Here is a 12927-nt window from a genome sequence, read left to right on the forward strand (position 1 = left end):
GCATTATTGAATAGATTGGAAGATTATTTCTTATTGTCTGAGTTCTAGAAGAGTTTGGATAAAATAGAATCATTTCTAGCCAGGCGTTGGTGGTGGCAAATGCCTGTAATCACAGTACTTGGGAAGCTAAGACAGGAGGATCACAGTTTTGAGGACAGCCTCAGCAACTTAGCAAAACCTAGTAAGACTTTGTTTTATTTGTTTTTTATTTTTTTGGTGGTACTAGGGATGGAGCCCAGAGGCTTTCTACCTCTGGGCTATACTCCCAGACCCATTTTATATTTTATTTGGAAACAGGGTCTCACTAAGTTGCTGAGAGCCTCACTAAGTAGCTGAGGCTGGCTTCGAACCTGTGCAATCCTCCTGTCTCAGCCTCCCAAGCGCGGGGATTACAAGCGTGCACCACCTCGCCCGGCGTAAGACTTTGTTTTGAAACAAAAATGAAAAGGGCTGAGGAAGCCAGGCGTGGTGGTGCACGCTTGTAATCCCAGCATTTGGGAGGCTGAGACAGGAGGATCCCGGTTTGTGGACAGCCTCAGCTACTTAGTGAGGCCTTCTGCAACTTAGTAAGACCTTATTTTTTAAAAAAGAATAAAATAATCAAGCTGGGGGTGTAGCTTGGAGGTAAAATGCCCCTGGGTTCAATCCCCAGTACCGAAAAAAAAAGGCTGGGGATGTAGCTCAGAGGTAGAATGCCTGTGGGTTCAATCTGCAGTACCACATACATTAAAAATCAAATTAAAATGGGATTCTTTCTTCTAAAATGTTCAGAGGTATTTATTGTTAAAGCTACATCAGCCTAGAATTATTATTTGTACGTTTCATAGAAATATTTTAAATTATGAATTATGGTGTCTGGATTCTTTGGTTACTTGTCACAGTTTTGGAAAATTATTTATTTATTTTTGTGGTACTGGGGGTGAAACTCAGGGACTTTTCTACCTCCAGGATATACTCCCAGACCTATTTTATATTTTATCTGGAAACAAGATCTCACTAAGTTGCTAAGAGCCTCACTAAATAGCTGAGGCTGGCTTTGAACCTGTGTGATCTTCCTGTGTCAGCCTCCCAAGCCCTGAGATTACAAGCATGTGCTACCATGCCTGGCGGTTTGGAAAGTTGTTAGAAATCTGTCCATTTCATTTAATATTTTCTTTTCTTTTCTTTTTGCATTTCTGGGGATGGAACCCAGGGGCATTGGACCTCCGAGCTACACCCCAGCCCTATTTCTCAGTCCTTTTGTTGTTGTTGTTGTTGTTTTAAAACAGGGTCTCACTAAATTGCAAAGGGCCTCCCTAAGTAGCTGAGGCTGTCTGCGAACCCTGATCCTCCAGTCTCTGCCTCCCAAATGCTGGGATTACAAGTGTGCACCACCACACCCAGCTTCATTTAAAATTTTATTGACAGGAATTTTATAATAGAATTGTGTGTGTGTGTGTGTGTGTGTGTGTGTGTTAATGATGCTAGGATCTGTAGTGATGCCCCTCTTTCACTACTGATATTGAGTGACATCTTTTTGCTTTTCTTTTTGGTTGTTTTTTTCAGGGGTTTATTAATTAGTCTTTTCAAATAACAAAATACTGCATTATTTTTCTCTTGTAAATTTCCTGCTTTTTCAATCCAAAGCCTTTCAGCAGGGGTTCTTAATCTTGTCTGCCAATGCAGAGTCAGCTGTATCATGTTTAAAAACACAGCTGTGAAGGCCTCCCCTACAGATTTGGTTTTGGCTTAGTTTTGGGCCCTGCCCTTGAAACTTTGTTTAAAAAGCATCTCAGGTGATGTGGGTATAATGAGGACCACTTCTGCATAGAACTTTGTGCCTGCTAAAAAAGCAACTTTGACATTGTCTCTGAATTCAATACTTTTATAAAATTCTATAGAACTTACTTCATTGATAGTTTGCAGATTTTTTTTATGTCTGATGTATTTTCTGTACTTCATGTTAAACTTGACTTAGATGGAGGTATAGAAAAATATGTTTCCTGTATAATTAACCTTTTAAAAACAACTATGAACATATCATTTTCTTGAGGTTCTCTCACAAGTTCAGATTCTGAACTATTCAATCATGACATTACTTTGTCCTGAGCCTGGAAATATTTTTCACATTTTTTTTTCAAGTTCTTGAACAATAAACTGACACATTATTCTGCAAGTAAGAGTGGAATTAGTTTAAGTGTGTGTGTGTGTGTGTGTGTGTGTGTGTGTGTGTGTGTGTGTTTACTGGGGCTTGAACCCAGGAGTTCTACCTCTGAGCTACACCCACAGCCCTATTTTATTTTTTATTTTGAAACAGGGTCTTGCTAAGTTGCAGAGGGTTCACAAGTTTGCTGAGGCTGGCCATGAAGCTGTGATCCTCCTGTCTCAGCCTCTCAAGTACTGGGATTACAGGCACGTGCTACCACTGCCAGCTAAGTGCCCTAATATTCTAAAGGCATTTCTACATTTCTAACCTTGCAGCACACTGGATCGCTACCTTTCCTGTCTGGTTGTTGGCTCATTATAATGATCCTTAAACTCCCTTATTGTGTTACCAATTGTCCATTGATAAGCAAATGAACAGAATCTGTTTATGAGAGTTTTTTCCCCCTCAGTGCTGGGGATCAAGCCCAGGGCCTTGCACATGGTAGCAAGTGCTCTACCACTGAGCTACACCCCAGCTCTAGAATCTGTTTAAGGAGTGGGGCTAATAGAGCAGAGACCTGATCTCTTCCCTCTTCAAAATAAGGTAAGCCTGGGTTGTCCCTGATATGCCAGCAAGACAAGAAATTATGATAATAAGCAATGGACAGGAATATTAACTCTAAGTACAACTAGGAGATAGAAACTACCTAAAAACTTTAGATAACATGGGATGGATAAATTGGCACAAAAATGGTACCCAGGAGCTGCCAGTTGTGAGCTTTGAAAATTTAATGTGTGCGAATCCTTGTGTTAATCATATTCATGAATGGCCAGTTTTCTACATAGAGTCCTGATGGTGGGCTAGAGGTATCACTGCACGCTAAAGGTAATCGTTCCAAATTAGCATTTAGATTTTAACAGTAAACAAAAGACTCAGTGATGACCTGAAAATAGTATGGTCATTTATGAAGCTTTTGTTTTGTTTTGTTTTGTTTGAGACTGAGTATTGCTATGCTGCCCAGGCTGGCCTTGAACTTCTGTTCTCCTGCTTCAACCTTCTGAGTAGCTGGAACCATGGTGTGAGTCGCCATGCCCAGCTATGAAGTCATCTCGACTCTACTTAAGGAATAGGCAGAGTCCATGCCCTATTCATGGGCTAAGCAGTTGTACAGCTTTCGTAATGTATACATTACTACTGGATCAATATGTCTTTTATAATATGTGGATCCTTGGAAAGAATAGTGACATTAGAATCTGTCACATCTGAGCTCAAATACTGGTTGGACCTGTTTTCTTGGTCTAACAAACAGAAAAAAAAAAAAAAAAATAGCCAGGCATGGTAGTACATGCTTGTAATCCCAGTACTTGGGAGGCTGAGACCAGAGAATCACAGGTCCATGGCCATCCTCAGCAACTTAGCCAGACTTTGTTTCAAAAACAAAAAAATAAAAATGACTAGAGATGTAATCTCAGAAGTAGAATGCTCCTGGGTTCAATCCCCAATGCCAGTAATGACAATGATGATGATGATAATTAAAAGACACAAACAAGAAAATACCCTGTAGTCATGGGTTTTATTTATTTATTTATTTATTTATTTATTTATTTATTGCAGTACAGTACTGGGGATGGAACCCAGGGGCTTTCTACCTCCAAGGAACATGCCCAGCCCTATTTTTTTATTCTTTATTTTTGAAACAGGGTCTCAGTGAGTTGCAAAGGACCTCATTAAATAGCTGAGGCTATCTTTGAACCATGATCCTCCTGTCTCAGCCTCCCAAATGCTGGGATCACAAGCGTGCACCACCACGCCCGGCTGTAATTGTATTTTAAGGGTTGAAGTTGAAGAGTTGAAGAGAATAGACAGAGCAATTATTCAGTCTAAAGGAGAACTCCAGTTGCAGTTCTTTTTGTGTGTGTGTGGTTCTGGGAATTGAAACCAGAGGCATTCTATCCCTGAGTTACACCCCAACTCTTTTTAATGTTTGTTTTGAAACAAGATTGCTAGGTTGCTGAGAGTCTCACTAAATTGTTGAGACTGGTTTTGAACCCAGGATTTTCCTGTCTCAGCTTCCCAAGTACTGGTATTACACAGTGCACCACCATGGCTGGCTTCCCCAGGGGCAGTTCTCTTGGTATAAGAATTTTAAGGGTTCTGGCCTGCGTAAAGCATTATGCCTAAAGAAGCGGTGTGTATGAGAAGTATCAGGGAAGCTGCGTGCCTCTGGAAAACGGATGTGTTCATATTAGCCACCCTGACTGGAAAAGTGTTGTGGAAGGATGCAGGGCTTATGTTGGATATAAAAATTACAGTGTAGCTGGGCGTGGTGGCACACACTTGTAATCCCCGCTCTTGGGAGGCATTGACAGGAGGATCCCGCAGGTTCGAAGCCAGCCGTGCACACTGGCTTAGGAGACCCGGTTTCCAAATATAAAATGTAAAAATAGGTCTGGGAGTGTAGCCCGGAGGTAGAAGGGCTTCCAGGAACCCCAGTACCACCACCAAAAACAAAAACAAACAAACAAAAAAAACCCCACAGTGTATCCTATCAGATTTCCTGTCCTTTCTAGATATGTTTTTCTTTAATCACTTTATTGAACGGTCTGAACTTGATTAGATATGGCACATCACTGCTGCCTTCAATATTATCTTTTGGATTTCTCTTTTCTGCCTTTAGCATCTCAAGATGACATAGCTTTATTTTCATGTGTGAGTATGAAAACAGAGTATGTTCATGTATCATAGAGTTCAGATCAGTCTGCATCCAAAGTTCATTCTCTCCTGTTTGTTTTAGAGCTTCTCCCATCTTTTATCGAGCCCTCTAGGAGTTCAAGCTCCGTGGTAAGAAGGAGCCATAGGGTCCTCCACTCTCTTCCATTCCATCTTCTCACCCCAACTTGGTTCCCCTAAGCCTGGAGGAGGAGAGTTCATGAGGACAAAGATGAAGGACATCATTTTATTCGTGTGTGTGTGTGTGTGTGTGTGTGTGTGTTACCTGGGATTGAGCCCAGGGGCATTCTACTTTTGAGCTACACCCCCAGGCCAATTTTATTTTTTATTTTGAAACAGTCTCACTAAATTGCTGAGGCTGGTTTCGAACCTGCGATCTTCCTGTCTCTGCCTCTCAAGTGTTGGGATTAAAAAACTGTTCGTAAACTGGGCTGGTGGCGCACGCTTGTAATCCCAGCATTCAGGAGGCTGAGACAGAAGGATCGCAGTTTGCGGATAGCCTCAGCTACTTAGTGAGGCCCTCTGCAACTTAGACCCTATTTCAAAATAAAGAATAAAAAATAGGGCAGGGAGTGTAGCTCGGAGGTCGAATGCCCCTGGGTTTCATCCCCAGACCCGCCCCCCCCAAAAAAACTGTTCATAATGCTCTTGTAATTCCATGTCTTCTGTTATACAGGAATGCAATGATTAGCCCTTGTATGGGACATTTTGTGGACTCTTCGAGAACCCTGGAGAAAAACTCTGGACTCCATTCCTTGAAGACTTCCTGACTTTCTCACTGACTTTCAACTGTCTCTCTGGCTCCAGCCTTCTCTCCTTCCACAGTGCTCTGGGACATTGTTCTCAAGAGTCCAGTCAGGCTGTGGAATGTCCACCACCTCACCCCACTGTCCTGCTCCGGCCAGTCTCCTGCCTTCCTGCTGCCGCAGGGGTGCTTAGGCACCTATTTCTAGGCCTCTACAACTCAACTGCTTCCCCAAACTTTCGTGGGCTCCACCTGGTGGCAGTAGGAGTGGGCCAAGGAGTTGAGCCGCTCAGCAGGGGTAGGCTGGGATGTGCTTCGGACACTCAGCTTGCCTCTTGGGAATAGCTGGATCTGAGTGGTTCTCTTAAGACCCAGGTCCATAACATCTTCACAGGGAAGGATGGAGAACATCAAACTCTCAGCTGTTAGAAGCTCCTTCCAGGAATTCTTCCCAAGTGAACCTAGATGCATCCCTTCTGTAGGCTCTTGGGTCTGAAGTCTGGCCTTTTGGACCTCTAAGTGGCAGTGTGCTGGGCCTCTCCCTGGAGAATATGAGGCACAAGTCACTCATGGCACATGGCTTATTTAAAATTCTAGGAAATTGAAAAGTCTATTCCACATTATTATGAATGTAGAAGAAGTCATGAGAAAAATGACCAGCTTGGAAAGATCCATCAGGCTGGGTGTGGTGGTGCATGCTTGTAATCCCCGCGCTTGGGAGGCTGAGACAGGAGGATCGCACAGGTTCGAAGCCAGCCTTAGCTACTTAGTGAGGCTCTCAGCAACTTAGTGAGACCCTGTTTCCAAATAAAAATATAAAAAATAGGTCTGGGAGTATAGCTCGGAGGTACCAATACCACCAAAAAAAAAAAAAAAAAATGAAAGAAAAAAGAAAGAAAGAAAAGAAAAGATCCATCAGATGGTAGAAGGTAAGGTGAACTTCAGCTTCTTTCAGCTCTCAATCAGATCAATCAGAGGCCAGTGCATGCAAACAAATACTGCCCTTACCAAATTTCTAACTGTCCTAACCCTAGCTAAGGTAACAGACTTCCTGGCCAGAAGCCCATGAAAACATTCCTGACTTTCTTCCCATCCCACACATATCTAACTCACATCAGTTCTTCTTAGCTGTTTTCCCTGGAGCCAGTCTCAGAGGCTAAAAAAGGTAACAGGTAAGTATGTTAATAGGTTCTTCCTGAATACCTTAACATTTAATGATGAAACTTTTAGACTCAAACAGGCTGGTGGCTGGGGATGGTGGTGTACACCTTCAGTCCCAATACTTGGGAGGCTGAGACAAGAGGCTTGCAGGTTCAAGGACAGCTTCAGCAATGTAGTGAGGCTCTCGGCACCCTAGCCAGACTCTGTTTTAAAACACAAAAATAAAGAGGGGTGTGTAAGTCAGAGGTAAAATGCCCCTGGGTTCTCAATCTCCAATACTACAAAATCAATCAACACACACACACACACACACACACACACACACACACACACACACACAGCTGTTTGAAAGAAAGTGGTGAATTGCATTAAAATTGGTGAGTCCCTGAGCCATTTTCTTACAATGCTTTGCACGTAATAAAAGCTTTTGACTTGAAATACTGATTCATGTACCTTTATTTTCCTGCGTATATCTTTCCATGTGTATTCACAATAAAAAATGTTTTAGATATTAGAATAATTTGTGACAAATGAAAATGAGTAAAGGTTGTGTTAAAGATTGAGTTAATTCCATTTTTCTTATTATTTTCACCTTCAAAGCAGTAGCTTTTTCTTTTTGTAGTACTGGGTTTTGAACCTAGGGCATTCTACCACCTAGCTGTATACTCTCAGCAATTTATTATTACTATTATTACATTTTTGATACTGGGGACTGAACCCAGGGATATTCTACCTCTGAGCTACAACCCTAGCCCTTTTTATTTATTTTTTATCCTGAAACATAGTCTTCTTTAAGTTGCTGAGGGATTCATTAAGTTGCTGAGGCTGGCTTTGAACCTATGATCCTCCTGTCTCAGCCTCCTAAGTACTGGGATTACAGGCATGTGCCACCATGTTCAGCAAGAGTAACATTTTTAGGTGGATGATGTCTCCTTTCTTGGTCTCTGTCTAAAAGTAGATTCTCAGCTGGGTGTGGTGGCGCACGCTTGTAATCTCAGCACTTGGGAGGTTGAGACAGGAGGATTGCACAGGTTCGAAGCCAGCCTCAGCTACTTAGTGAGGCTCTCAGCAACTTAGTGAGACCCTGTTTCCAAATAAAGTATACAATAGATCTGGGAGTATAGCTGGGCAGTAGAAAAGCCCCTGGGTTCCACCTCCAGTACTACAAAAATAAATAATAAATAAATAAAAGTAAACTATCACCAGAATATAGGTCACATTCCCTCCTGAGGATAACACATTGTTAGCAACTGTTAGTGAGTCAACAGTCCTTGCCCCATACCCATTCGGTGGTAGTAGTCCAGGGTGCTTCTGTGTCCTTCAGAAGGAGAATTGGGCAGACAGAATATTGTCTTAACAAACCTGTAGTTTGTGTCCATTTCTTTGCAGAGGATGCTGTAATTAGACACTGATGAAAAAAAAATGTCATCGGTGCCTGCAAACACGGGATTGGGGGGGCACCAGCCGGAGCAGGTGAGCCACCTGGCCACAAAGTCACCTGGTTGAACATAAACATAAGCACAAAGGAGGTCTGTCTTCCTAGGTCTTTGGCTTTGCGTTTCTTTGTTGCTAGCTCTTCTTTTGATCTGCTGGGTCACCTCAGCAGTTTATCCTGGGTAGCAATAAAGTGAGGTGAAGAACGCCTGCCATGGCAACAAGCCCAGGTTGAGTCCTAACACAGCTGGTTACTTTCGCGGGCTTGTTGCTTCAAACATAAACTGAAATTTCCTCATTAGCAAAACAAATACAATAATATCTGCTCTCTTGACATGAAGACCCTTTCAGATGTGTTAAATAAAATGACCAACGTAAGTGAAAGTGATCTGAATGCTCTTAAACCCTATGCACCTACGGGTATTCCAGGGAAAATGCCAGGGACAAGCTGTTAGGAAAGGAACAGGGATGCCAAGTGTGGTGGTATTCACTTGTAATCATAGTACTTGGGATGCTGAGACAGAAGGATCGCAGGTTTGAGGCCAGCCTCAGCAACTTAGGAAGACTCTCAGCAACCTAGTGAGATTCTGTTTCAAAATAAAAATATAGAAAAGGCTGAGGTATAGCTCTGAGGTAGACTACTCCTGAGTTCAATTCCCAGTACAGAGAGAGAGAGAGAGAGAGAGAGAGAGAGAGAGAGAAAAGAAAAGAGGGAGGAGAAGAGAGGAGAGGAGAGGAGAGGAGAGGAGAGGAGAGGAGAGGAGAGGAGAGGAGAGAAGGAAGGAAGCCAGGCATGGTAGCACACACTTATAATCCGGTACTTGAAAGGCTGAGACAGAAGGATCTCAGGTTTGCGGATGGCCTCAGCTACTTAGTGAGGCCCTCTGCAATTTAGTGAGAATCTGTTTCAAAATAAAGAATAAAAAATAGGGCTGGGGGTATAACTTGGAGGTAGAATACCTCTGCGTTCAATCTCCAGTACCACATAAAAAGAAGAAAGAAAGAAAAAAGAAAAAGAAAGAAAGAAAGAGAGAGAAAGAAAAGATGGAGGAATTAATGCTGCCACCAGCTGGGGCTAAGCTCCAGTTCCCAGGCCATGTGCTTGGCTTCCCATGATCCCGAGAACAGAGATTGACAGTATTTCTTACTGTGGCCTATGCAAGGTCCGACTCCTTCCGACTTCACTAGCTGCACCTTACACATTTTCTTCTTCCCTTGGCATGTAGAATTCCTACCCACTCTTTACGTTTCAGTGATTACCACTTCCTTAGGGTGTGCCCACCCCCCACCCCACCATGACTATTTGACTAGGTCAAATCCCTCTTCTTGCAGGATCTTGTAACCATGTTCCTTTCCACGTTTGTAAAATGTGTCACAATTTACCCTTGTGTCTCTGTTTGCCTGAATGAAGAGCAGGGCTTAATTTTGTCTTATTTACCACCTTATCCTTGGCTCCTAGCACATTGCCTGGCACACGGGAGGTGCTTGACAGATATTTGTTAAATAAGAGAATAAATGATCAGATGGATGAGTGGCGAATCCTTCTTGCAGACACTGTAGGAACAAGAAAACACTTGGATATTTGAACCTTGTCCCTCCTTAAAAGAGTTTTGAAACTACTGAGAAGGAGTAGCTGGAAAGACAGACATTGCAAGCAATTTTCTGACTTACCAGAGAAGGCCAGGATAAACTTCAACAAACTTTGCCCCTTTGTACACAAAGATAAATTCATATTTGTATATGTCAAGTAGATATGCCCAAATGACCATGCAGAGAAGGAAAAGGACAATTCTAGAGAGACTATGACCACCTGGGAGCCTGCCCTGGGCAGGAAGGTCAAAGTTACTAAAGACGAAGTTGTACTGGTATTGACACCATTTTCTCAGGGGGAAAGAAGAATGGTCCTTTTCTTTTTTCTTTTCTTTTCTTTTCTTTTCTTTTTTTTTTCTTTTTTTCTTTTTCTTTTTTTTTTTTCTTTTTTTTTTTTTTTGGTGGTACTGGGAATGGAACGCAGGGGCCTTCTACCTCCGGGCTATAATCCCGGACCTATTTAATATTTTTAGTTGGAGACAGGGTCTCTTAAACCAGCTGAGGCTGGCTTTGAACCTGCACGATCCTCCTGTCTCAGCCTCCCAAGTGCAGGGATTACAAGCGTCCGCCATCACGCCCGGCTGAAGAATGGTCCTTTTCTAAGGATGATACTGACCTGGACTTCCTTGGTGAATTTGTTTATTCTTGTGTTGATGCGTGTGTATTCCTTCTTGAGCAGTGGCTATCTCACAAGGCTGGGGCTTTTTTTTTTACTGAGAGGTGAGAGTTGTGATAGGCATCAGAATTGAGCTGCCAAAGCATCCCTCCAGCCTGGGACAGGAGGAGTCTCCCCACTTCTGCAAGGAATCCAGCATACCTCTGAACTTGGAGGCGTGACCTGGGAGGTACTGGGAAGCATCACCCTTCACTGTTCAGTGGGAATCGTTGGCGGGGTCAATGGTGACTCGTCTACAACTGATTGTGGGAATGTGGGGGGCTGGGTGGATATGCAGGGTGATTGCAGCAGGCAGGTTCTGAGCAATATGAGGTGCTTCTTGGAGGACTTGCAGAAATACCCGAGGAAGCCCTGGATGGGACAGTCAGCCAGAGAGCCTGTTGGTGCAGGTGGACCAAGCAGAGGGGCTAGGGTTCTGTTATGAAAGGGACTTCATTTGTAGTCATAGCCTGGTAGGTTTGTTGATGTATGGGCTAAAATTTAAGGGGTTTATAATGTTAATTTGCATGCAGTAAAAGACCTTTTTTTCTTCCTTTTTCTCTTTCTTTCTTTTTTGGTACTGGAAATTGAACTCAGAGGCATTCTACCTCTAAGCTACACCTGAGTACTTTTATCTTATTTTGAAACAGGGTTATCCTAAGTTGCTGAGGTTGGTCTCTGCACTGTGGCTGGCTTAAATCTCACTTTAAAACAAAACTAAACCTTTTTTGCAGCTCTGGGGATTGAACAGGGCCTTGCACATGCCAGGCTAGCTTTCCACCACTGAACTACATCCCTAGCCAGGTTAGTGTGTGTTCCACCACTGAACTATATCCCCAGCCCCCAGTGAAGGACATTTCTGGGAAGCTGATTATTCTTTTCACATGCATGCCTGCACTAGGCAACAAGAAGCACAGTCACTCTAGGGTAACCAGTTTGTCCCAGTGTGCCTGGGACTTTGCTAGTTTTAACAGTGAGAGTCTTAAGTCTTAGGAAAATGAGAAGGTTGGCCACCTTACCACTGACACACCTCACACCGATCCAGGTGAGGAAGATAGTCAAGCACTCAGCCTTACACCATTAACAGAAGCCAGAATAATATCTCTGGGCTTTATTGTTATTTTTTGGTACTGGGGATTGAATCCAGGGGCAATCTGAGCTATACCCCCAGCCCTATTTTACTTTTTATTTTGAAACAGGGTCTAATTAGTTGTTGAGAGCCTTATGTAAGTTTCTGAAGCTGGTCTTAAACCTGCACTCCTCCGGCCTCCCCCACCCAAGTGCTGGGATTATAGGTATGTGCCACCATGCCAGCCTCCTCTGGGGTATCAAGCATCTGAAAAGCAGCAGAGGTCTATTGTCATGAAGCCCCCTTTCAAGGTGCTGTCTTGAGATGCCGTTCTGGGCCCAAAACTTATTTTCCTTTGCCAAGGCACCTTTGATAGCTTTTCTAGCTTCACAGACAATACCTCTTTCACATGAGATTTGCTCTGATGGATATAACTTTGGGATACATTTTCCCTAGTAACAAAACAATCAAGTATATAACTAAAAATGCATTGAAAGCATTTTGCATAAATAAAATCATAAAATCTCAAATGAGATAAATATGCTTTTGAGACGCTGTGCCCCGAGTTTTCACTCTGAAGTGAAGATTGCCATATCACCGAGATAATCAAATCTTTAACAAAAGGTACGGTAACCCCTTACCCCCAAAATGAAATGAAGCGAGAAAAGGAAGAGAAAGGATGCTACTGACATTTCTTTATTGCAGAGATTTCTTGGCAGAAGCCAGTCCTAGATGAGCAGGTTCATGTGTCTTGGTGTGAGGTGGAGGGAGCCATCTGATTCCACTGGTGGAGCACAGGACGCTGGGGTTGCGGGATCAGTCATCCAAGAAGAATGCAAGTCTTCTTTTTCCAGAAAGGCAGAGAAGATGAGAAATAGTCCACCTAGAGCCAGGAAAATGCCAGCAGCCCAGCCCAGATAAAGGGCATCTCCAAACTCCCACCGTGGTACAATCTCAGGGAGGCTGTCATCCCAGAAGTCTTGGATTGTGGCATAGGCTACCCAGGAGACTGGAAAGAGGGTAGTGGCTGAAGCCAATGCTTCCAAAGACCCTCCTAGGAGGCAAAGTTGCCTCTTCAATAGCCGCCGGATCCTGTGAAACTGGAAGCATTCAGATCCACAACTAGAGAGCAGAAGCCCCAACAGCCCCAGCCCGTGGGAGGCTACCATGAGGATGCGGGATACCTGGAGCTCCTGGGGCAGAGATAAAAAGGACTCAAAGGCCTTGCATACAGTGCCAACTTCCTCCTGACTCACACAGGCCTCCCAGAGCCCCATGAGCCAGGTCTCCATTTCATTCAGCTCCAGATTGAGAGTCTTCCACTGGGGCAAGACGGTGGTGACGCATGAGCAGACCCAGCCAAGGAGCGAGAGGAGCAGTCCCCCGATCTGGACCCTCCCACGGCAACTCCAGGTCAT

At 43.6% G+C, this 12927-nt stretch overlaps 1 protein-coding gene across 1 annotated transcript; it reads right to left on the reverse strand.

The window, feature by feature from the left end:
• Nucleotides 1–12237: 12237 nt before the first annotated feature.
• CLDN25 (claudin 25) lies at nt 12238–12927 on the reverse strand (the record flags this gene model as incomplete). The annotated part of the gene is made up of 1 exon (XM_080701301.1): nt 12238–12927. The coding sequence occupies one exon, from the start codon at nt 12925–12927 to the stop codon at nt 12238–12240; it is 690 nt and encodes a 229-aa protein (XP_080557427.1).

Source organism: Muscardinus avellanarius, assembly GCF_963383645.1.
Source record: "Muscardinus avellanarius genome assembly, chromosome: 1".
Taxonomy (NCBI): domain Eukaryota; kingdom Metazoa; phylum Chordata; class Mammalia; order Rodentia; family Gliridae; genus Muscardinus; species Muscardinus avellanarius.